Raw genomic sequence first — 25,948 nt, 5'->3', positions numbered from 1 at the left:
CTGAAAACTGTTTCCTTTACAAAGCCTTTCTCAGTTCATGTGTCTAGCATTGGAGAGAGTAAATACTGCCCTTGTTACTGGTTTTCCATGTTACCAACATTAATTTAATTGTACTATATTTTGAGGTACACTATTACCAAATCCTAGCTTTCTAACTTTGACTTCTCTGCAAAGCTGTCTGTTCATTCATCAATTTCTGCCTGTTTATCTCCTCCTTTTCATTCCTAATGTCTTTGTACTTTGTGTTTATAGCAGTCTTATTATAGTAATCTAATCTAATCTTGTCCTTTCTTCAAATCAATTCTTTAAGCTAATTATTATAACCCTATATTTTACCATATCTTTCCCCAGTTAAAAAAATCTTTGATAGCTCCCCAGTGTGTATAGAATAATACCCAAGCTCTTAGTTTGATTTCCAAAGTTTTTCAGCTTTTGAGATTTTGCCCTAGCTAACTGTCACTTGGCCTTTTATTCCCACACCCACCTTCCCATACTGGATGTTTCATTTATGTTTCTACCTATTATTAGTCCCCCAAAATATAAACTTTTTAAAAAAGCATTTCTTGTATACACACTGCTGGTGTGTGTTTTTCTCAGCTACTCTGCACTTACTGGAATTTTATTCATTATTTAGAACATAGTTCTAATCTGTGCCACTCCTCCACGAACCCATTGGCATAGTTAGTTGAGGACAATTATATCTTCCCTGTGGATTGTAAGTTTCTTTTGAGTAGGGATTATATCTTTATTTTCCCCCATTTTTTTTTCTTTAATAGTATCTAGCACAGTTAGATTGAACTTTGTTGGCATTCTACTCTTTCTAGCAAACAGGTATAAAAATTAAAAGGATTATTCATTGTGCTGAAGTACTAAGGTATACCCCTGAAATGTAAAGCAGTTATAAAAGTAATAAAAAATAAAAATTGATCCCATTAGCAAGGCAGGTAATTTTTTTAATTGTGTAACTCAGAGTTATTAAGATGATATTTACTTTTCAGCATCAGTTATTGATAAGCTTTGTTTAAAGTTAAAGGATTATATAACATGATAAAGTAGTGGTTCTCAAACTTTGTTATCAGGGTCCTATTACATAAAAAGTTGTTGGGGACTTAAAAGAGCTGTTCTAAAGAGGGTTTATTTATGTGTGTCGGTATTTACCGCATTAGACTGTAAAATCAAGAAATTTAAAAAATACTAATTTTAAGTAACAACAATAAATCCATTACATGTTAACACAAATAACATTTTTCAAGAAAAATAGATTAGTGAGGAGAGTAGAATAGTTTTACTGTCTTACAAATCTCTTTATATGGCTTCCTAGAAGGTAGCTTTTGAATTTAATCTTATGATGTTGCACAAGAAACCTCTGGAAAACTCCACTGAACACTGAGAGAAATGAAAAAATGCAAATAACACGTGGTTTTTTTGTTTGTTTGTTTGTTTGTTTTGGGGGGGAGAGGGGCAAAGGGAGAGGGAGAGAGAATCTTAAGCTGGCTGAGCACGGAGCCTGATATAGGGCTCAATTTCACGACCGTTAGATCACGACCTGAGTGGAAACTAAGAGTTGGATACTTAACCAACTGGGCCACCCAGGTGCCCTAAATGAAAATAACATCTTAACATGATTCTGAAAATACTTTTGATCTCATGGACTGCCTAAAAGGGTCTTGGGGGCCCTCGGGAGCTAACTGGACCACGCTTTGAAAACTGCTGTATTAAAGTATATTTATTTTATACTTAGAAGTTATATATAACATTAATGGACTAAGATAAAATAGAATTCTCAGTATTACTTTTCTGTATGATTAGGGAAAATACAATGAAACTTGCCAATACCTAAAAAATATGAAATATTTCATATTTTTAAAAAAATTAACATAAGGAGAAGAATTGCCAGAGAGAACTCAGCTCCTGAGTGGATAGATTAAATATTATAAAAAGAAAGAGCAAAGTAAGGCAAAATAAGAGTTTATACCCAGTATTAGGAACAGTCATCTTTAGATGTTATGTAGAATTTTATTTTATTTTATTCTAAAGATTTTATTTGACAGAGAGACCGCGAGAGAGGGAATACAAGCAGGGGGAGTGGGAGAGGGAGAAGCAGGCTTCCCACAGAGCAGGGAGCCCAGTGCGGGGCTCGATCCCAGGACCCTGGGATCATGACCTGAGCCGAAGGCAGATGCCTAATGACTAAGCCACCCAGGCGCCCCTAGATATTATGTAGAATTTTAAAGCTGGGGCGCCTGGGTAGCTGTCAGTTAAGTGTCTGCTTTCAATTCAGGTCATGATCCCGAAGTCTGGGGATCGAGTCCCGCGTCAGGCTCCCTGCTCAGTGGAGGGTCTGCTTCTCCCTTTTCCTCTGTCCTGTTCATGCTCTCTCTCTTGCTCTCTCTCAAATAAATAAAATTTTTAAAAAATTAAAAAAGTGTACAGCTCCATTCAATGAAAGAAATGTAAATTAAAGATAGAATTGTAAAGCTTTCAAAGTTTGCATGATTTAAAATTTGTGTTTTTGCATAAGTAAAACATAACCTAAATTATACATCTTTTTGAAGGTAAATACGACGATATGAAATGGTTTATCTTTTTCTTTGCTCCATTTTATGAACAGAACTCATTTAGCTGAAAAACAATATAATTTGAGCAACAATATAATTTCATAAAGTCCTGTAAGTAACAAAAGAAGTTGTTACATTATTTTGAAGAAAAATAATAATTTGCTTTAATTTTTTTTTCCTTAAAGAAACAAGGTCCAACTAATCCAATGCTATTTCATCTTGTTCGGGATGTCAAACAGGTAAGAGTTTATTTTTGTTTTTGAAAATGCTATTTTCAAAATTGGTTATACTACATCTGTTTCAAAAACACATTTAAATATTGTACATCTTAAAAATATCAATAAAATGACATTTAGAGCAAGATAAAATAAGGGCTAAGTTTGTGGTAACGTAGTAGTAAAGAGCATAATATATCAGAAATCAAGAAAAAGAAAAATTTATGAAATTAAGACCAATTTTTCTGAGTTTCTAGTCATATGAGATCCATTGTGATGAATTTCATAATGCTCATTGGTCCCTAAACAAAGATCATTGATAGAATGTATCTTCTTTCTCTGTGTTCAAAAGAAATTTTTACCTCCACCAGTAAAGGACTTTGAGTAAAGACATTGAAGGATATACTGGATGGTGATCTTTGTGGCAGATTTTGCCAGTAAAAATGCTGAAATGTTGAAATCATGCATGAATGCTCTCTTTAATATCCACTATTGATCATGATCTAAAGCCATTCTGTGGTGACCAAATTTGATGCACTAATATCCCCCTTCTCTTCTATTGGGATTCTTTGTGAATTAACTAATATCCCCCTTCTCTTCTGTTGGGATTCTTTGTGAATTAATAGTTTTAGACGTTTATTAAAAATTTTATAGTCATTTAAAATACTGGTATCTAATAGTTTTATTTTCGTTAAGTGAGAAGATAATTGTTTAATTAATTGAAATATTTTTTTAGTTTCTGAACTAAAATGCTTTTTTTCTAGAATTCTTCAAACTTTTACTTGTTATTAAATGTGAGTGTACTATTAAAAAACTGAAAAATTAAAATAGGAATGTCATTTTCTGTTTTAATTTTTTGTTTTGTCACTTATTTAATAAACTAACATCCCATAGGAAGAACTTAGATTTTATTATATTTAAAAATATTTTTCAATTCAATTTTTTTCATGTGATTTCCTTTATAAATTGATCCATTTTTTTTTTATTTTTATTTTTTTTTTAAAGATTTTATTTATTTATTTGACAGAGAGAGACACAGTGAGAGAGGAAACACAAGCAGAGGGGAGTGGGAGAGGGAGAAGCAGGCTTCCCGCGGAGCAGGGAGCCCGATGTGGGACTCGATCCCAGGACCCTGGGACCATGACCTGAGCCGAAGGCAGTTGCTTAATGACTGAGCCACCCAGGCGCCCAAAATTGATCCATTTAAAGTGTTTAGTTCAATGGCTTTTAGTATATTCACAGTTGCGCAACTATCACTACAATCTAATTTTAGAGTAACCTTGTACCCATTAGCAGTCACTCCCCATTTCTGCTTTCTTCTCTACTTCCTGCCTCTCTCCTGCCCTAGGCAACTGTTAATCTACTTTCTATCTGTATGGATTTGCCTATTCTGGACATTTCACATTGATTTGTGGTTTTTTTGGTTGTTAAAATAATTAAGGCTTTTTTTTTTTTTCCCATTTTTCCCAGAAAGCTTGAGTGATGGGGGAGACCTTCAGTCCAGGGGTTTCTAAAACACATTTGCATTATGATTTACTTATGTGGTTAGCAGAAGGAACTATAGTTTTTAATTCTGGAAACAAATAAGAGATTTGTTATAAATTGACTGTCTTTACATTGGTGGCTATACTAAATAAGCCAATTTTTTTTATTTCTGTAAGTGAAAAATCCTAAAGGAAAGGCAGTAATTGACTATTTTCTGATTCAAATCAATAAGTTGAGTGTTGTAAGTAGTATTTGTATAGTTTGAGAAATTGCTTATCATACTTTATTTTTTAGGCAACTCACATTATTTCCCTTAATTTAAATATTTCCCATTTAAGTGGGATCATATCATATGGTATTTGTCAAATATTTTAAAAAACAGAAAACTAAAAACATGCATGATAATCCTCATTCATAAAGCATATTTTGAGGTTGCTCAAGACAAAATAAAAAGAAAAATCTTGCATTTAAGGTGAGAAAATATATATTTTAAAGATTTTATTTGAGAGAGAGAGAGCATGAGCAAGGGGAGGGGTAGAGGGAGAGAGAGAAGCAGACTCCCCACTGAGGAGGGAGCTGGATATGGGACTCGATTCCAGGACCCTGGGATCATGACCTGAGCCGAAGGCAGACACTTAACCAACTGAGCCACCCAGGCACCCGAAAATATTTTTGATTAATTTTTAAATCAGAGATTTAAGGAATTTAAGTAGATATTTAAAACTTCACAGATGAAACCAAATTATAAAAGGTATAAGCATTTTTAAAAGTCCTGGGGGACCTAGGGGCCCCTGGGTGGCTTAGTCAGTTAAGCATCCAGCTCTTGATTTTGGCTCAGGTTGTGAGATCCAGCCCTGCATCAGGTTCCGCACTCAGCATGGAGTCTGCTTGAGATTCTCTCTCTCCCTCTCCCTCTGCCCCTCCCCCCTGTGTGCGCATGCAGGCTCACTTGCTCTCTCTCTAAAATAAAATCTTAAAAAATTTTTAAGTACTAATTTTATGAAATTATAATTAGGGAAATGGAAAGAATGGTGATGGTAGGAGGGCAGAATTGGTTAATATATGTAAATTGTCTTATGATTAAACCCTTTTAAGATTATTTAATGAGATTAACCAAATATTTGATTCTGAACAGACAATCTTCCAAACTCACAAATGGCTCATGTTCTAAAAAACTGTTGCCCTGGGAAAATGAAGTCTTAGTTCTAAACAGTGTTATAAGTGGTAGTTTAAGTCTTAGATGAGACTATAAAAACTTGTGTAACTGTAATATAACCAATATAATTTTGGCTAAAAAGTACTTATAAGTACTTATGGGCCTGTCTGGAAACATAATCAACATTTATAGCATTGTTTTTACAGGAAAATGTAATTTATGGTAATGTGCCACAGTGAAAATGGAATACTTGACTCTTAGACGTTCCTTTGCCTCTATGTGTGAAGTATTAGGGCAGTGGAAAGATCAAATGCTCTTGCTGCTATAAGCCATACTTCTATCCTGAGCACACCTTTGTGACTTCAAAACTTCAGAATCCCCTCTTCTTACATACAAATGGCTAACAGACACATGAAAAAATGTTCATCATCATTAGCCATCAGGGAAATCCAAATCAAAACCACACTGAGATACCACCTTACACCAGTTAGAATGGCAAAAATGGACAGGGAAAGAAACAACAAATGTTGGAGAGGTTGTGGAGAAAGGGGAACCCTCTTACACTGTTGGTGGGAATGCAAGTTGGTAAAGCCACTTTGGAAAACAGTGTGGAGGTTCCTCAAAAATTTAAAAATAGAGCTACCCTATGACCCAGCAATTGCACTCCTGGGTATTTACCCCAAAGACACAGATGTAGTGAAAAGAAGGGCCATATGCACCCCAGTGTTCATAGCAGCAATGTCCGCAGTAGCCAAACTGTGGAAAGAGCCGAGATGCCCTTCAACAGATGAATGGATAAAGAAGATGTGGTCCATATATACAATGGAATATTACTCAGCCATCAGAAAAGATGAATACCCAACTTTTACATCAACATGGATGGGACTGGAGGAGATTATGCTAAGTGAAATAAGTCAAGCAGAGAAAGTCAATTATCATATGGTTTCACTTATTTGTGGAACATAAGGAATAGCATGGAGGACATTAGGCGAAGGAAGGGAAAAATGGGCGGGGGGAATTGGAGGGAGAGATGAACCATGAGAGACTATGGACCTGAGAAACAAACAGGGTTTTAGAGGGGAGGGGGGAGTGGGGATTGGTTAGCTCGGTGATGGGTATTAAGGAGGGCACGTACTGCATGGAGCACTGGGTGTTATACGAAAACAATGAATCATGGATCACTACATCAAAAACTAATGATGTATTGTATGGTGACTAACATAACATAATAAAATTAAAAAAAAAAAAAAAGATATTTACAGTTGAAACTGCCCCCCCCCCCAAAAAAAAAGAATCCCCTCTTCTTATAGAAGGAAATGAGGAACAAGTTACTTCCTTCTCCTGTAAAGATAGCTGCTGGCAACCCCAGCTTCTTGTAACAAGTAAACATTTGTTATTTTGGAGAGTGCGTGCATTTCTAGGCATGCATGGAAATATTGAGAAATATCCTGTCTATTTAAAACTAATGTTTTGTTTCCAGGGAAATCTTCCTCCAGGATATAAGATCACCCTAATCGATATAGGACTTGTTATTGAATATCTTATGGGAGGAACCTATAGATGCACCTACACTCGGAAACGTTTTCGATTAATATATAATAGTCTTGGTGGAAATAATCGGGTATGTAATATTTTGGGGGAAGTCTATATATGTCCTTTGTATTGTATGCTTTATAAGTTAAGAATTCATAAAAACTCATATACTTTAAAAGTTTAAAATTACTTAGTTTTTATATTAGAATAGTGAAGGTAGCATTGTCTTAAAAATACAATATTTTCAACTGTAAGAGTACATAGAAATATTTTGTAATTGAAATCCAAAACAAATCATTTTCTGTGTGTGTACAAACACATTTGTACGTATGTATGAATTCTTGAATTTTTATGACTTATCAGTGTATTTAAATCTGTAAAAACTAATAAGCTTTCATTTTCAGAGGTCTGGCCGAAATACCTCCAGCAGCACTCCTCAGTTGCGCAAGAGTCATGAATCTTTTGGTAATAGGGCAGATAAAAAGGAAAAAATGAGGCACAATCATTTCATTAAAACAGCACAGCCCTATCGACCAAAGGTATGTTTCCATAAATTTTAACCTTTTCTGAATTTTGTTCTATCTAATTTACTAGTATTTATGAAACAGAAAACTACTTGTTTTAGCAAGAATGAACTTTTGTTTGTAGACACGTTTGATTTTTCATTTTCCCATATACAAATGAGTTAACGATTCTGTGAAGTTTTTTATATTTAGTTATAATAAAAATTTTTCAATGTTTTGATAAATACTAAACTGCCTCCTTCTATTCCACTGTAACTGATTAACAGCGTGCAAGATAAGTATTTTAGACACACTTTTCTTCCATTAAAGTTATGTTTTATCAGATATTAGTTGAAATATTTAAGCCCTTCCTTTAATTTTGGAAAACTTTATTACAATGATTTTTTTTTTTTTTTAGAAATACCATTTCTATAAAACCTGAGCTATAATAAAATAAAGTACGTAAAATTTGTAAATTTATAACATTTTGATTTGTGCAGTCTGTATGAAGTTGAAGGATAGTGTAAAGGAGATTTTATAAAAATTCTCACATTAATGTCATATGGCCTTACTATAATCAATCTTAGACATTTGTTTTCCATTGAAGATTGATACAGCTGTGGAAGAAGGAAAGAAGAAGAGAGCCAAAGATGAAATTGTAGATATTGATGATCCAGAAACCAAGCGCTTTCCTTATCCACTTAATGAACTGTTAATTTGGGCTTGCCTTATGAAGAGACAGGTCATGGCCCGTTTTTTATGGCAGCATGGTGAAGAATCAATGGCTAAAGCATTAGTTGCCTGTAAGATCTATCGTTCAATGGCATATGAAGCAAAGCAGAGTGACCTTGTAGATGATACTTCAGAAGAATTGAAACAGTATTCTAAGTAAGTTATATTTTATCATTTCAAACATTTAAGAAATACAACAAGATCATGTTTAAGTGGAGGTTATAGTGTCATGCAATAAATCGGTATATATACGTATAATTTTATTGGCACAATTAAAATGTATTAGGTACTTTTAATTTATTTTTTTTATTGAGAGGGAGATAGAGAATCTTAAGCAGCCTCCTTTCTGGGGCATGGACTTAGAGGGCGACTCTCAGGCTTGATCTTCCAACCTTGAGATCATGACCTGAGCCAAAATCAGGAGTTGGCAGCTTAACTGACTGAGCCACCCAGGCGCCCCAAAATGTATTAGGTACTTCTTAAAATTCAGAAGGAAACTTTCCTGTTTATGCACATAAAAAGAGGTTATTGTTTACAACTCAAGAGTTAAATATTTTGGCAAGAAAGAAGAAATGCCAGAAGTCAGTTTAATAATTGCACATACTAGCAATTAATTAGATTACGAAAAGTTCCATTTGGAGTGGTAAGGAAAAGAAAAAAATAAGGTTTTGAGCTGTGTTCTAAGGAAATGAATTGAATTCAACTGGAAGAGCATTTCAGAAGGTGGAACTACATACATGGAAGAGTAAAACAGTTCACAGAAGTTTACATTTAGGGTAATAATGACTATCAAGCTGGAAAGATAGTTTGTAGGAAACCTTATGATAGAAAATAGGACTTCCCAAAATGGGCTGTCTTTGGAAGAGAGTAAGTGTTATTAGTGAAAATAAGCAGGGATCTTATGATCACTTACTCTGGGGATCTAAGATTCAGATGTTTTTCATGATTAGGTTAGTCCCTATTCACATTATTCTTTCTACTGGGTACCAGACCTTTTTTATGTTTTTTTTTTTTTAAGATTTTATTTATTTATTTGAGAGAGAGACAGAGATAGCAACAGAGATAGCGAGAGAGAACACAAGTGGGAAAGAGAGGGAGAAGCAGGCTTCCCGCTGAGCAGGGAGCCCGATGACCTGGGAGCCCGATGACCCGGGGCTGGATCCCAGGACCCTGGGATCATGACCCGAGCCTGAGGCAGATACTTAACCACCTGAGCCACCTGGGCACCCCTATGTTTGAAATACGATATAGGTAAGAGTTTTTGTACAGAGCAGCTGAACATTGTCAATTTGGGTTTCCTGTGAGACTGGAGTTTTATTTCCAAGACCAGTGGAAAATGCTCTGGAGTCACCTTCTCAGACTTGTTCTTCATGTGACATATTTTAGTATTTTGTTATATCTGCTTAGTAATAGATATCTGGAAACAGAGCTGTTATGATTCTAATGCCTTATAATTCCCTGAGTGTGTGTTAAAATATTAAATATAAATGTTGTTATATTAAATATAAAATGTTATGAAATTATATAAGAATGGTGTCTTAAACTGCAGTTTGGTAATGTGAATGTTTTGGCCTTTATCTTTTGATAGTGATTTTGGTCAACTCGCAGTTGAATTACTAGAACAATCCTTCAGACAGGATGAAACCATGGCTATGAAATTGCTCACTTATGAACTGAAAAACTGGAGTAATTCCACCTGCCTCAAGTTAGCAGTTTCTTCAAGACTTAGACCTTTTGTAGCTCACACCTGTACACAAATGTTGTTATCTGATATGTGGATGGGAAGGCTGAATATGAGGAAAAATTCCTGGTACAAGGTATACCTTAGAAACAGTTATATCTAGTATGTGATTAGATAAAAAGAACAGAGGGATTAGCCCAGATATATAGTAAAATGCCTTGATTTATGAGGGTGGTGGGGCTGGCAGTGTTGGCATTTTATCTCAAGGGGCATGAAATGGCCTCTTCTTTCCTTCTGTTCTTCACTCTGAATCCTTTTCAGGTATGGTGTATAATTATTGCCCCTCTCTAAGCCAGAAGCATGAGGGCAACAAAGGAAGTATTGGTGTTTACAGCCCTGAGCAGCAATGAAAAAAAGTTCCTTCTTTATGAAAAGATGATTTCCAAATTCTAAAATTGAGAACCTGTCTACTAACTTAATAATTTGTTACTTTTTTCTTAAATAATTACATGAAGTATATTGGATATACCTAGTTTTTATGGTTAAGAATTTGGATAAAATGTTGGCTGATACTTTTGGTTTCATCATAGTGAGAGATACTACTTTAAACTTTCCTTTTCATTATCTTATATCTTAAATAAGGTACAGAGATGTAGAAGGCAGAAATCAGGCAAGTGGTTTAACCATTGTAAGTAGATAACAAATACTGATCCTCTAATAAAAATAATGGTGAAAGATTAACCAATAGAAACCCTGATACACAATTATAATTTTTTTGTGCTTTAGGATTGTGCAGGTAATAATGTAAAATTTTACAAATCTGTTTATAGAGGCACAAGCTGAGTAATCATGTTACGACATGGAACAGTTGCAAAGAGTTTTAGGATAAAATTATGCACATAACAACTTCATAAGGCTTGAACTTTATTTAAACAAAAATGTATTTTCTGAACAAATAATTAGTAAATCTTTTCTGTATCCTCATATCATAGTACCCAAATGTTTTATTACTCCTTAAAACAATTCAACCTGGGCCTCTTTAAATATAATAATCAAGTATAAAAATGAAGTTTCTGGTTTTTCCCCTATACTAACAGGGGCAGATTGGCTAACTAATCATCAAGATATTTAATACCTTTTTATTCTTTTTATTCTTGAAGGTAATTAATTTTAAAATATAAACTTACGTGTTTCTAAAATTTTTAGGTCATATTAAGCATTTTAGTTCCACCTGCCATATTAATGCTAGAATATAAAACAAAGGCTGAGATGTCTCATATTCCACAATCTCAAGATGCCCATCAAATGACAATGGAAGATAGTGAAAACAACTTTCAAAACATAGCAGAAGAGATTCCCATGGTAAGGAGGTAAAATATTTTTAAGTAAATATAAACATTTTGTGAATAAATAATATGATAAGTGTTATTTTTATTTTAGGAAGTGTTTAAAGAAGTAAGAATATTGGACAGTAATGAAGGAAAGAATGAAATGGAGATACAAATAAAATCAAAAAAACTTCCCATTACAAGAAAGTTTTATGCCTTTTATCATGCGCCAATTGTAAAATTCTGGTTTAATACGGTATGTTGTATGTTTTCTAAGTTGTACAAGCAGAATGTTTTTAAAGTATAAGCTTTAAGGTACCTTTGGTCTAAAGTCCGTATTTATCTTGATATAACTTAGATCACTGACAAGCCATTTTCCACTTAAAAGAGCATAAATTTAACTTAGTTTTATTCCAATTGCCATCATATAGAATGATAAATGCTAACAAATCTTAATTCTGATTGGAACTAGAAATAGACTAAACAAAAATGTAGTAACCATATGTCTTTGTAAGCAGGTATCAAATACAAATCAAATCTACCAAAAACATTCCTAAAGATTAACCAGAATAGACATGGATATATCTTTGTGCTTTAGGATTTTGCAGAGAATGTGTAAAATTTTTGAAATGAACCATTTTGCAGTGTTAATTTGAAGGTAGAAAGTAATCTAGATCATTCATATAGTTTATCAGTGCTTATTTCCTTAATCATATTATGGTATATGTTTTATTATCTGACACATAATTGGCTTTTCTCTTGCTTTGTGGAAGAACAGTTTTTTCTCCCAGATCAAAGAGTATTATAGTCCATGGGGGATGGACTCACCTCAAGAAACAGATGAGATTAGCCTCAGCTTTTAACCATGGGTTGAATGAATGAGTTTTTATTCCCCTTCCCAGAAAAATTCTTAAGTTGTTTATCTTGTTATTGTTTTGTTGTTTTTCATTTTCGTCACATTTGAATTCATGTGAGTGACTTTTTAAAAATGGACAACCCTGGGGCGCCTGGGTGGCTCAGTTGGTTAAGCATCTGCCTTTGGCTCAGGTCATGATCTCAGGGTCCTGGGATCGAGTCCCATGTCAGGCTCCCTGCTCAGTGGAGCATCTGCTTCTCTCTCTCCCTCTGCCTCTCCCCTGGCTTGTGCATGCTCTCTCTCTGTCACTCACTCTAAAATAAATAAATAAAATGTTTTAAAAAAAATGGACAACCCTGATGGCCAAATAGAAATTTCTCTTTTCTTTCCTTATTTATTGGAGTTTACTGCCCAGCCCTGCCATAGCTTAAATCAAGAATGTGGCTTGTTTCAGTGCTGGTAGAGGCAAGGAGAATGAAGAGAGGATTCTTAGATACAATTGTCCAAGGGTGAACGAGTCTGGGTTTTCCTCTGAAACGAAATAACTCTTCAGATGTTGTTATACATAGATCTTATATAATATCTTTTTTGTTGAGAGTATCAAAGGTGGTATGTTCCTTTACCTAGGGAAAATGCTTTTCATATCTGTTTTCATTTCTTGGGATTCAACCTCAATGACTAGGAGTTAGGAAAATAGCAGTTGTCTTTCCTGGGAATAGTATTTGGTTCGGGGAAGGAGGAAGTAGGTAGTATGTATTTCTTGATGATGATGGTGATGAAGTTCTACAGTATATTTAATATGATACTTGAGGAATAGTATAAGTTAAATGGTATTATATGAACTATGCTGAGAACATAAATCTTCTACTATAAAATTCTTCCTATGGGGAATACTAGAAAGTCATCAAAGTTCTAGAACACCATAGTTATACTCTTGGAACCATTTATGTTTTGATTGATAAATGCAGTGTCTGCAATGAAGTTACTTCTAAAACTTTTTAATTAATTAATTTATTAATTAATTTATTTATTAGAGAGTGCATGCACATGAACCGGGGGAGGGGTAGAGGGTGAGGGAAGACTCTACACTAAGCGTGGAGCTAAATGTGGGGCTCAGTTTCACGAACCTGAGATCATGACCTGAGCCAAAACCAAGAACCAAGAGCTGGATGCTTAAACTGACTGAGCCACCCAGGCACCCCTAAAACTGTTTTAATGATGGAAGCTTGGAGATAGTTCACAGGGGTTCATTTAGTCTCTTTTTTGTGTGTTGGATTGAAAATTTTGATAAAATTTTATCTTGTAATTTATATTATTCATATCTTGTGTTTTTCATTAGTTGGCATACTTAGGATTTCTGATGCTTTATACATTTGTGGTTCTTGTACAAATGGAACAATTACCTTCAGTTCAAGAATGGATTGTTATTGCTTATATTTTTACCTATGCTATTGAGAAAGTCCGTGAGGTATGTCTGTAGTTTCTCCTACCAGTAACTTACTGTATATATGGAGGGTGTTTTGTTTGGTTTTCTATATGTATGTGTATCTGTTACTCATAATCAGTATATAAGTGTGCTGTATTGCCCATTGAATTGTCATTTAGATTTAGATTCCTGTGTTTATCATAGTTTTCAGTTTAAATTATAAATTTTCTAACATCTTGATTTTAAAAAAGTATTTTTTCCTTAAATAAATGTTTATACTTTTTATTCAGACTATTAACTACATAAATATAGTTTTATAACACACTGACTTAAATACTTCTGGATTATTTCATGTCTGTGCTTTAGATTTAGAGAATACATTATGTTGCAAAAACAAATGAAAGCATTGTACTTCCCTTCCACTTAGGTGTCATAGGAATTTATCTTCTTAAATATTTTATTCATTTTTAATTTCTTTGAGTGCCATGGTTTATATGTTTATGAAATCTGTTGTTTTACCAACATGTTTGAAAAAATTAAATTGTTAAATGATAAAGTTGTAAATACTTTTTTAAATGCATATTCATAAAAGCTGTACAAGGATTCATTAGATTGTAATAACTGGTTGCCTCTAGTGGGAAGGGAAGTTAATTGGCTAAGGAAGAAGAATGGAAAAGAGACTTTTCCGTACTTATTTTTATATACACTTATGATTTTGAAGCTATAAATGTATTACCATTCCCCACAAAAGAGAAATTTTAAATTCTTTTTAAAAATTTATTTATTTCAAAGAGAGAGCGCGAGTGGGGGGGAGGGACAGAGGGAGAGAAACTCAAGCAGACTACCAGCTGAGTGCGGAACCCAACAAGGGGCTTGATCTCATGACGCTGAGATCATGACTTGAGCCAGAATCAAGATTCTGCCACTCAACCGACTAAGCCACCCAGGCAATGCAAATTTTTAATATTTATATTCAAGAGAAGAGATGAGTACAGGTACTTAAACCATTGAGTTGTTTGCTTTCTGTAAATAAGACATCTTTGGGAAGATCCTATCAGGATATCCTGTTGTTTCAATGAAAAATAAAACAACTTTCAGAAGTATCTCACTTTCTAGAGAACTCTGTTCTAATTTAAGATTTCCAGCTTCTTAGTAGAATGACCTTGGTTGAATAGGTCATTTATTTGTGGGTATTTATATACATATGTGGGTGTATATATATATATACACACACACACACACACACACACACATATATAGAAGGAGGATAAGAAGTATGTGTTTCTGATATCTTACTGAATTGTTTCAGTGATCAAATACATCATCAAAGCCCAAGATAATCAAACATACTTTGACAAATACCAAATGACAAATACTATGTAATTCATTTATATATGAGATCTAAGCAACAAAACAAAAGCAGAAACAGACCTATAAATACAGAGAACAAAGTGATTGTGGGGAAGGAGGGGAGGAGAGATGGGCAAAATGGGTAAAGGGGAGTGGGTGGCACAGGCTTCTAGTTATGGAATGAATAAGTTCTAGGGATGAAAGGTAAAGCACAAGGAATATATAGTCAGTGGTATTGTAATAGCATTGTATGGTAACAGATGATAGCTACACTTGTGAGCGGAGCATAATATATAGAGTTGTTGAATCACTATGTTGTATACCTGAAACTAATGTAACGTGTGTTAACTGTACTTCAATTTAAAAAAGTACTTTGAGGGGCTCCTGGGTGGCTCAGTCAGTTAAAGTGTCTGCCTTTGGCTCAGTTCATCTGGGATCGAGCCCCAAGTTGGGCTCCCTGCTCGGCGGGGAGTCTGCTTCTCCCTCTCCCTCCCCCACCATGGTCTCTCTCTCTTTTAAATAAAATCTTGAAAAAATACTTTGAAATAATAAAAAATATATAAAATCCTACTGTGATATTATAATTGAATGCTAATATATGTTTTAATAGGAGGAAATTGATTACTTAAACAGTTCAATTAGATTTTTTTCTTTTTTTTTTTTTTTTAACCCGTAGATCTTTATGTCTGAAGCTGGAAAAATAAGCCAGAAGATTAAAGTGTGGTTTAGTGATTACTTCAATATCAGTGATACAATTGCCATAATTTCTTTCTTCATTGGATTTGGACTAAGATTTGGAGCAAAATGGAACTTTGAGAATGCATATGATAATCATGTTTTTGTTGCTGGAAGATTAATTTACTGTCTTAACATAATATTTTGGTATGTGCGTTTGCTAGATTTTCTAGCTGTAAATCAACAGGCAGGACCTTATGTAATGATGATTGGAAAAATGGTAAGTTGAGAGGCATCTGATAATACTCATGGGTTTATTGATATTTTTTTCTTGAAATCATAAAAAGGTGTCATTACATAGTTTTATTTGAACTAGAGAATGTTATTTCTTCAAATTGGCCAATCCTCAGGATATTAATTTTTGAAGAAAATATGTGATGGGATAAGATTAAGAAAACCATATTTTATTTGTTTTATCTTAAAATGTTTTTATTTTTAAATGCTACTTTCTAGGGCTATTTGAGGTCAGAAAGAAAAAATACAAGTTTGTTTTAGCTACTGTTTGTGAAGTTCTTTTCATCTTTACTAACGCTACCCTAGTCATCTGGCACCTGCAGCAATCTAGTAAAATCTGTTTATTCACAACCACTGTGGCCTGTCTTAGTCTACATTATAGCTAGAGTAATTTCAAAATACATATCTGAGTATGTTACTTCCCTACTTAAAAAAATTTTCTAATGCTTTCACATTACCCCTAGAGATCACTATACTTAATGAATTCCATAAGTCCTGCCGAGTTTGTTGCTTTTAATTTTCCAATAGAAACATCTTCCTTGCTTTCTTTTAAGTGTCCTCTCTTAACCATTTTTTGACCTCTTATCTATGCTAGCTATAGTCACACAGGCCTGTCCATATTTTTTTAACATAACCCCTACCAGGGTACCATAGCTCATGTTCTTCTTTCTGCCAGGAATGACTATCCTCATCTACACTCATATCCTTAGCTCTTTTGATTACATACAGATCACATCTCTAACATAATTTTTGTTTTGGGGGGAGTTTTTTTGGTCTTTTCCCACTAGGTCAAGTTTATTTGCTACAAAGTTTTATGGGGCCCATGTTCCTCCTCTACAGAATATTTATCTCTGTGTCTAACCATATTTTAAACTATGTTCTTACTGGATTATTTATGTACTTCTCTAGACTGAACTCCTTGGAGTGTAGGAACCTTGTTTGGTTTTGGTCACCTTTATATCTCTAGTACTTACCATAGCGGCTGTCACATAGTACATTCTGCTTAGTAACTATTGCTGGTTGGATGGATAAAACCATTACAAGTAGGAAAAGAAGACATAAAAATACTGAACATTCATTGTGTTTTAATAGATTGATTCTCTTAATTTTACATGATTAGCAGCAGATTATAAATTTTAAAATCTATAATCTTCTACCAAGTAGTTTTTAATGTTTATTCTTACTGCTATGCAAGATAGTATAACAATTACTAGGATAGTGCCTCTGAACTTTGTGAAATTACATTTCTCCTTTTTGATTTTACCAGTCCTGTAGTTATTTTAAATAATTCTATGATCTAGTTTGGAGCTTGTCCTACATAAGTATTCTAGGAGATTATATATGGTGTTAGTAAACAGTCCTTGTGGTTTATTGATGAAATTAATGAGTAGGGGATATAGGGACTCATGGAAAGAGATAAATCTGTGGATGGTTTTATTAAAGCAGAGGGATATGATCTGTTCTTTGAAAGCTTAAGATAGATAGGAGTAAAAAGGCACAACCTGACTGGAACTTCTTTTATGATAAGGAGTTGTTGGTTAGTTAACAAATTGGATAAAAGGGCATAGCCTGATTTACATAACACATTGAAAACTGGGACCTTAGAGAAGAAAAATATAGGGGAAACCATTGAAGAGTCTCCCTTCCACCAAATTTTATTTTTCTTTTCCCTAAGAGGAATAAGTTGACATTTCTTTATCTTTCCTTACCATTTCGGATAGACTTTTCAATGCATGGATGCTGAAAGCAGCTAGTCAGCTTATTTGTTAGATGATGATTTTCAGCCAGTGGGGACAGACTGAAAAAGTCTCACAAGTGTTTCTCTTGCTCAGCTCCAATTCCCCACACTAATCTTGTTCCATTATTATGTATTTGCAAGATAATGCTAGCTAAACAGTACTACCTGTAGTTTATGTCTTTAGGTTCCTCTTCCCTCCCGTGTTCACTGATTCAAACTATTTTTTAAAGTTCCAGTTAGAACATCTTTTCCTGATATAATATGTCCAATATCTTGCTCTTTCCTACAGGTTTAACCAACTGGCAGGTTTTGTTTTTTAAATGTAGATGTCAGGTTTAATGTGCAATTCCTTATGCATTGAACTGAAAAATCTAAAGTGTGTTGTCCTACTTCTGCCATAAACTGCTTTCAGTTTCCAGTGGTCAAAAAGGCAAACACTATTATACTATTGTTTTGTAAAAGTAACTTTTCCTTTCTTATTCTAAAATTATTATTCATTGTAGAAAATTTTAGTAAATACAAACTACTATCCAGAGACATCTACTGTTAACAGTGTGGTGTATACTTTTTCCATCCTTCAAGACATACAGGAATACGTGCTTGTGTGTTAAACTCCACAAAAATAAATGTATATAATAGCTTTATCTAAGTAGGCTGATTATATGTGCTGTTTCTCAATTCTTTTTAAAGATCTGCCCCCTTTTAATAAATATAAAAATCTATCCCTACAGTTTCTGAAACCCTTTTCCTTAATTGTGGAAAATCTTTCTCTTCTAAATTAAATTTACCTTCTAAATAATCCCACTAGCTCATAGGATTATGAGCATTATGAAAATAAGATTTTTTTAAAGTTTTCTAAATATAAAGTTTAATTATTTGCTTTTTGAGACTATATATTCCCCTCCAGGAGAATGTGTCCTCTATTTCCCCAGTCGGGAATTACTGGTTTACTGTTTGTCATATCAAAGAAGTATAAGTATTCATTATTCATCCATTTTGTATTCTTTCATAAAGTAGTGTTTCCAGGAAAAGTTAGGGGATTTAAGGCTTGTAGGGAAGAATTGGTTTTAGCCGAAAATTTTAGCATGCAAGAAGGTGCTCCAGCTCTCATTGCCTACCAGATTAGTGACTTAGTGGTATCAAGTTAATGTAATGGTAGTATACAGTAAATTAGAGGTATAGGAAATACAGAAGTGAACAGCCATAATAATAAAAGATGGAAATCGGAAAAATAGGGGGAAGCCAAGAGAAAGAAATAGAAGCTGACTGGATTTTCATCTGAATCTTGCCTCTCACATGCTCGCAGCACTCCTGCCAATTCTCCCATCCAAGTTCTGAGGAGCTTGAATATATATTTCATTTTCTTCTTTATCTGTGATTTTTAGAACTACCCTCCACCAGGAGTATTTATGTCTTTCCCCTCTTCAACCAGTCATTTATCACATCATTGTCTGTTTCTCCTAGTGCCGTTTTCCCTTTCTACCCCCTTTAGAACTTTCAAAATGGTTGATATTCTAATTATCTGTTTAAACTAGGTGCTGCAGAGTGTAAGAAATCCTTCATTAAAGTATACCTTTAAATAATGAATAAAGGAGATGAATTTTATGGTAGTAGGTTCCTAGAGTAACTTAACATTGTTTCTTTTATCATTGTGTATCTGTTATATGCTGTGCACTATACTAACCTGAAACTACAAAGATGAATAAAACGTGGTCCAGAGCCTCATAGAACTCACAATTTAGTACATAAGACAAGCATGTGAACAGATAGATAGCTACAGAAAGATAAACTTGTGTGAAGACTGATGAGATAGTACCTAATTCTGTCATAAAGGCTTTCACAAAAAATATGGTATTTGAAAGTTTGGCAAATAGGAACTTTTCCTGAGCAGGGAATTTCTAATCAGAGAAAAAAGCTTTGAAAAGTTTGAAGATACAAAAGATGAAAATAGAAGAAATACTCCTCACAGTTGATATCATTAATAAAGATCACACTTATGAAAATTGCATGGTAAATGCTAACCTTTTCCCATTCGCTCCATGTATCTGTACATTCAAGCTAGAAATCCTCATTTTAGATATGCGAAAATGGGATATTTAAATATTTTTAATTAATTAAATTTAGATCAGCTATAAGGAAGGTTGTCAAATAGGCTTTATGTGAAAGGCATGAAATCCAGAGACCTCTATGAATCATTAGTCACAGACTGAATAATTTTAGGATACCTCAGTACAAATTTGAGTATGGTTTTGAATTTTTGACTTGGCCTTTTTCTTTAATTACAGATAAATACTTGGATTCCATAATATTTCAAATGTCATGAATAATGTATTGATGATTTGCCTTTTAAAATCTTTTATCCCAAGATTTTGTTGAAAATCTTGTTATTGAAAACATACATTCTCTTAGTATGTATGTTAAACCCTCAAGGCATTATTTGACTGTTTTACAAGTAAGAGAACAATCTTGGAGAGTATTAGGACTCTTCGATTGCAAGTCACAGAGACTCAACTCTAATTTAAAAAGGAAATTTATTGGCAGATGTGTAAGAATTTTAAAGATGAAGGATCAAGTCTAAATTATTACATATAAATCAATATTTTGAAATTTAAAAAATAAAAAAACCCAGACTTACTGTCCTCTAGCTTTCACATTCCTGCCTTCCATTTTTACTCTCACTATATATTCGTTTGAAAAATACATGCAAATGTATAATTTTTTTAGGTTATTTTATTGCAATTACTGATTTTTTAGGTTGGTTTATTGCAGTTGTTGGTAAAGTACAGATTTATTGTAAATGTAGTCTACATTGATCTGTGTGGGTTTTCCACTAGTAGATTATTTGTGGATGAATACTACATTGTTGGAGTGAGACAACATTCACTTTTTTAAGTATAAATGCTGAGCACTCGTACCCCTAATTAAGTGGATAGAAATTAAAGTTCTGTTATAGGATTTTACTTCACTCTTAGTTTTCTTGAGTAATGATTTCAAAATTCACATTGTGACTTAATAAAAATTATTTTTCATTGATTTATTAGGTGATAGCCCAATTAGGATTTTTTCACCTTTGTTGAAATTAAAGAATTGCAGACTACCTGATTTGTAAAAGGAATTTTTAACCAGTTAATTGGTGTCACTTATTTTTTCAACACCCATGCTCATAATTCCAGTTTGTTTTATTTAGCTCCTAGAGGTTTTCACAGTCCAGGATAAGGGACCATGGTATAGGGTTTAGGGTTCAAGATGGGTGATAAGAATGCCTTTTTGTGTATGAAGTGGGCAAAGGACAGTTATCAAAGGGAGGTAGAAAAGTGAGTCTGAACCTCCAATACAACAACACAACAGTTTTAGGAAAGAGCACATAACAGAAATTGATTCCCTGAATCTGCCCAGGTGTCTATACCTCTTTAAATCTTCATGGACTCAAGATAGGCCGACTCCAGTTGGAACCAGTGATATGGTTCATTACATAGAATGTGCCCCTTTTAATATTGATTGCTATTGATTTATTATCATATCAAAGAGATGGAGAAAGATATTTCATATCCAATATTCTAAAAACTGGGCATCCAGATTTACAAAGGGAAAGTCTTTAGTACTGATGTTCTATCTTAAGGGGACAAAAATTGCATTGGGTGTTTCAAATCACATTTGGCAGTTTGTACTAGATTATTTTTTTCTTTGATAATTGCTCTTTACATGTACAAAGTTTTTATTTGCTTTGTATTTGATATTTTAGTTATATGTGATCTTTTTGTTTTCCTAATATTTGTTGAATTGGTGTTGTAATTATAATGAAGTTATTTACTTTTGGAGACTAAAAAGAAAAAAAAGAATGTGCCGCTGACCTATCTAGCCTCACAGATCAATTTTTATGTAATCTCCTTGATGTTAAGGTTTATGTAGTGATGAGATTTTCCTGAATGTTAATACTAGGAGTAAAAGGAAACTCAGAGATTGTAGTTATTTATTAGAACATTAGAACTATTTTAAGATGAAAAAATTGTCATTGTTTTTAAATTCCCATGTATTTTAACAGTGTTCATTTTTTAACAGGTAGCCAATATGTTCTACATTGTAGTGATTATGGCTCTTGTATTACTTAGTTTTGGTGTTCCCAGAAAGGCAATACTTTATCCTCGTGAAGCACCGTCTTGGACTCTTGCTAAAGATATAGTTTTTCATCCATACTGGATGATTTTTGGTGAAGTTTACGCATATGAAATTGATGGTGAGTGTTTATGTTTACAAATTCATCTTTTGGTTATTTTGTTTTGAAGTCAGACTTGCATTACAGTAGTATTACATATTTTCACAGGTCAAACTATTATTACCAACCTAAGCCCTTCCAAAATACATTCGTTAATAAGCCCAGAAAAAAACCTATAAAAATTAATCAAAAAAAGTATTTTAGAATTTTTTTGGCTACAAATGGAAATTTGGCCTAACCCGGCTTATACAATAAAGATATTTATTAGCTCATGTAACACAGAGTTAGAGGTAGAGTGGTCTTTGCAGTTTGTTAATTCATAGTTAAGGACACCTGTTCTTTTTCATTCCACTGCTTTGTAATCAGTGTGTGATTGATAGAGGTTTCCCTTATGATTAGAAGACTGTCACTAGCAATGGGAGGAAAAGAGACAGTGTTTTCCATGGTTCTCTTAAGGGTGAAAAGTCCTTTTCCCCAAAAGCCTCCTATTGAACCTGTTCCTTAAATCTCATTAGCTCAAATTGGCTTCAGCCTTTATGTCTGAAACAGTTGGGGCAAGGGTAATAGGATTACATTGATTAGATCAATCATGGTAGGTTGGATAAACTCTTGAATTAACAAAATTCAACTGTGAACGCGTTTTGTGTGTAAGGTAATAATTTTTTTTAAATTGTTTTAGCTAATGAGGCTAAATAACTTGTGAACATAGGTGATGCTGCTGACTTTCGGGGATGTTCTTCTACTGACGTCCACATTTGCATTTTAGAATCTTTATTTGGTTAGTTTGCTCTTGATCTCTTTTGCAGTTTCTCTCCTGTCTTTACTCTTCCCTCACCCCACACCTGTGTTGCTCCCTACCTACCTATTTGTAGGTGATTAGGTCAGGGGATGGCTACATACTGGTCTTTGTTTTCAGATGTTGCTTAAAACAGTGAGGTTTTACCAGCCTGGTCAAATTTTGTGTTCAATGCTTTCCTGTTCGGTGCCATTTTCAGGTTTTCATTTTCTGCTCTTTTTCCATTGTGGCTCTAGTTTAGTTGTTATAAAGCACTGGATATAGCTTTTTAGTCTCCCTCATTCTCTTGGGTATTTGCTACATCAAACAAATCTGAATAGAATGGAAATTGATAAAGCTTTTAAGATTGAAAGAACCTTGTGCATTCATTTGCCTATGAAACAATTTATTTGAAAGGAATGATATAGCCATTGTTTTAATGGTGTATATGTTTTTAAACGATTACTAAAGAAATGCTAATTGTATTGTAAGCATTTACATAAAACTTGGCACTAATTCATGATTATTTAATTCTAATCCTTTCCCTATTTAAATTGTTTTGCTTAATTCTTTAATACTCTGGTGGGTACTAAAGCTCTTCTCTTCCTTTTTTTTGGTTCAGCTGTGTTTTGGCTTCAGAAACATTCCTGGTGGGGTTAATGAAAAGCAAGGAATTCAGACCTAATCATTGTATATTTGAGAGGCACTTTAACCACTCTTTCAACCCTCTGGTGACATAAGATAAACTCAGTAATTTTTATATTTGTAAATTTACTGTGAGTTTACCATACTTTTTTTTTTTTTTAAGATTATTTATTTGGAGAGAGAGAGCACAAGCAGGGAGAGTGGCAGAGGGAGAGGGAGAAGGAGGCTCCACTGAGCAGGGAGCCCGACGTGGGGCTCGATTCCAGGACCCTGGGATCATGACCTGGGCCGAAGGCAGATGCTTAACCGACTGAGCCACCCAGGCGCCCCTACCATACTTTATTTATTTATTTATTTATTTATTTGACAGAGACAGACAGTGAGAGAGGGAACACAAGCAGGGGGAGTGGGAGAGGGAGAAGCAGACTTTCCACTGAGCAGGGAGCCCGATGCGGGGCTCGATCCCAGGACCCTGGGATCATGACCTGAGCCGAAGGCAGCCACTTAACTGACTGAGCCACCCAGGCACCCCCAAAATTTTTCTATGTTGGAATATTTTTAAGTTTTGTTCCAAGTGCTTGCCCAGAAGCTTTTTTAAAGAGTCTGAAACAGATTTGTACATAATTGAAACTTCCTTCAAACAGACAAATACTAATTAAAAATAGTTAACTGGTGTAGAAACCAATTGCACTGTAATTTAACTAAAATTTAAATTTAAAAAAAATGGTTACTGGTGTGATTACTATATCTAATTTTTGTTCTTCTTTTCAAAGTGTGTGCAAATGATTCCACTATCTCTCATATCTGTGGTCCTGGAACATGGTTGACTCCATTTCTTCAAGCAGTCTACCTCTTTGTACAGTATATCATTATGGTCAATCTTCTTATTGCATTTTTCAAGTAAGAATTTTATTCAGTTGCTTAATGAGATTTTAACATAAAATTCTCATTTTGAAGGAAATACACAAAATTTCCAATCTAAAGATTTTATTGAAGCTTAAGCTACTAAAATTATCTTTGGAAATTACAAATAAGAAGGCATACATTTTCAAATCAAATGAGACTTTAAGTGTGAGACTTAATTATATTTCAACATGCAGTTCTTTTATAAATTTAACCTTTATTTGGGATTTTTACTAAGTTGCCAAGGAATATACATGTTCAGTATATACAACAGAAAGGCAAGTAGAAAATTCATCTATAATCTCATTAATTAATTTTGGTGTACATCTTTCTGTTGTTTATTATGAATATATATGAACCATTTTTTCTCTTCAAAAATAACGTTCTTATATTTTGTATACTGTTTTAAACTAAGCAAAACATGAATATTATTCCACATTAATAAATATCTCTCTCCAGTTTATTTTTAATGCCTACCTGGTATTCCATGATACAGACCTTAATTTTTCAACCAATATATTACATTGTTCAATTAGATTGTTTATAATTTTTTTGTTCCCAAAAACCATGTTATGGTTAAATTTTTGATCATTCCTTAATTATGTCCTTAGATTGTTTTCCTAAAAGTAGAACTGTTCAGTATATGCATTTTAAGGACTTCATGCATTTAAGCTAAAGTAGGCCTGTATCCCCAAATCTCTGCCAACACTAGGTATTGTTATCTTTAAATGGTTGCTAATTTGATAGTACATAAAAGTATCTTGTTTTTATATGCACTTATTTTGTTGCTACTAAGATTGAATATTTTTTATAGTTTTGTTATTTATATGTAACTTTAAAATCTTAAGATATTTTCTGCTCATTTTTCTGGGAGTTTGTAATTAAGACCCTCAACGATACCAAACTTGTGCCTTATACTTACTGCATGTATTTTTTCCAGTTTCTCATTTGCCTTTTTAGTCTTGTGTACAGTAGAGTAGTCCTTTTGAATTCTTGTTTAAAACAGAATTGCAGTAAAATCTTTAGTATTTAAAACTTTATCATGTGATTTAGCTGTGTTTTATTTTTATTGTTACTCAAGCAATGTGTATTTACAAGTGAAGGCAATTTCCAATATTGTATGGAAGTACCAACGGTATCATTTTATTATGGCTTATCATGAGAAACCTGTTCTGCCTCCACCACTTATCATTCTCAGCCATATAGTTTCTCTGTTTTGCTGCATATGTAAAAGAAGAAAAAAAGATAAGACTTCAGATGGACCAAGTAAGTAAAATATATTAAGGGAAATGTTTTTATTTTATCACTTATCAGTATTACCCTGAAGGTTAAGTATTAATTTTACTCAGAAGACGAAATTGGTTCATGTTACTATAAAAAGCTTTTGTTGAATTTGCCTGAACATAAAGGAATTTTAAGTATAATATGGTATCTGTAAAAGTGAATTTAGTATTAAAGTTCTTTTTGAATATGGCATGTCAGTTTGTTTTTGTTAAAATGGTAATGTAAACCATGACATTTTCTGTTCTACAAACCATTTTACTGCTCTGTAAACAACACTTTTAGTTTATTCTGTATACTACATGAGATTAATCATCATATCAAACTGTGCTTAAAATTTTACAGTGGCTTTCTATTCTACCAAATTGGTTCTTAAATTCCTCTATCTGGATAAATGAGGGAGAGGTATAAAGAGAGTTACAGGGGAAGAGTGTTCTATAGGAAAAGGAAATTAGAAGAGGAACAGGTACCTAAAACTGTTCTCCTGAGGAAAAAAAATGGAAATACTTGTCCAGTGCTTTAGAAACACTACAGTAAAAAGAGAAAAAAATTACAGATGATGGATATAGTCGTATGAACCCTTAATAATTCATAAGACTCC

General features: G+C 33.6%; 1 protein-coding gene across 4 annotated transcripts in view; it reads left to right on the top strand.

Annotated features, from left to right (window-relative positions):
* TRPM7 (transient receptor potential cation channel subfamily M member 7) overlaps positions 1 to 25,948 on the top strand; it is a 117,508-nt gene that overhangs the window by 60,887 nt on the left and 30,673 nt on the right. For all 4 annotated transcript variants that reach the window (XM_032418119.1, XM_032418120.1, XM_032418122.1 and 1 more), the window contains 12 exons: positions 2,744 to 2,797; positions 6,895 to 7,035; positions 7,352 to 7,486; positions 8,058 to 8,338; positions 9,771 to 9,999; positions 11,070 to 11,225; positions 11,304 to 11,447; positions 13,387 to 13,515; positions 15,500 to 15,778; positions 21,590 to 21,764; positions 23,937 to 24,063; positions 25,148 to 25,332. In XM_032418119.1, coding sequence (XP_032274010.1) covers positions 2,744 to 2,797; positions 6,895 to 7,035; positions 7,352 to 7,486; positions 8,058 to 8,338; positions 9,771 to 9,999; positions 11,070 to 11,225; positions 11,304 to 11,447; positions 13,387 to 13,515; positions 15,500 to 15,778; positions 21,590 to 21,764; positions 23,937 to 24,063; positions 25,148 to 25,332 — 2,035 coding nt within the window. The remainder of the gene's footprint in view (positions 1 to 2,743; positions 2,798 to 6,894; positions 7,036 to 7,351; positions 7,487 to 8,057; positions 8,339 to 9,770; positions 10,000 to 11,069; positions 11,226 to 11,303; positions 11,448 to 13,386; positions 13,516 to 15,499; positions 15,779 to 21,589; positions 21,765 to 23,936; positions 24,064 to 25,147; positions 25,333 to 25,948) is intronic.

Source organism: Phoca vitulina, unplaced genomic scaffold (genome assembly GCF_004348235.1).
Source record: "Phoca vitulina isolate PV1807 unplaced genomic scaffold, GSC_HSeal_1.0 scaffold20, whole genome shotgun sequence".
NCBI classification, from domain to species: domain Eukaryota; kingdom Metazoa; phylum Chordata; class Mammalia; order Carnivora; family Phocidae; genus Phoca; species Phoca vitulina.
Note: the sequence above shows the minus strand (reverse complement) of the source record. Positions and strands in the feature narration are given on the sequence as shown.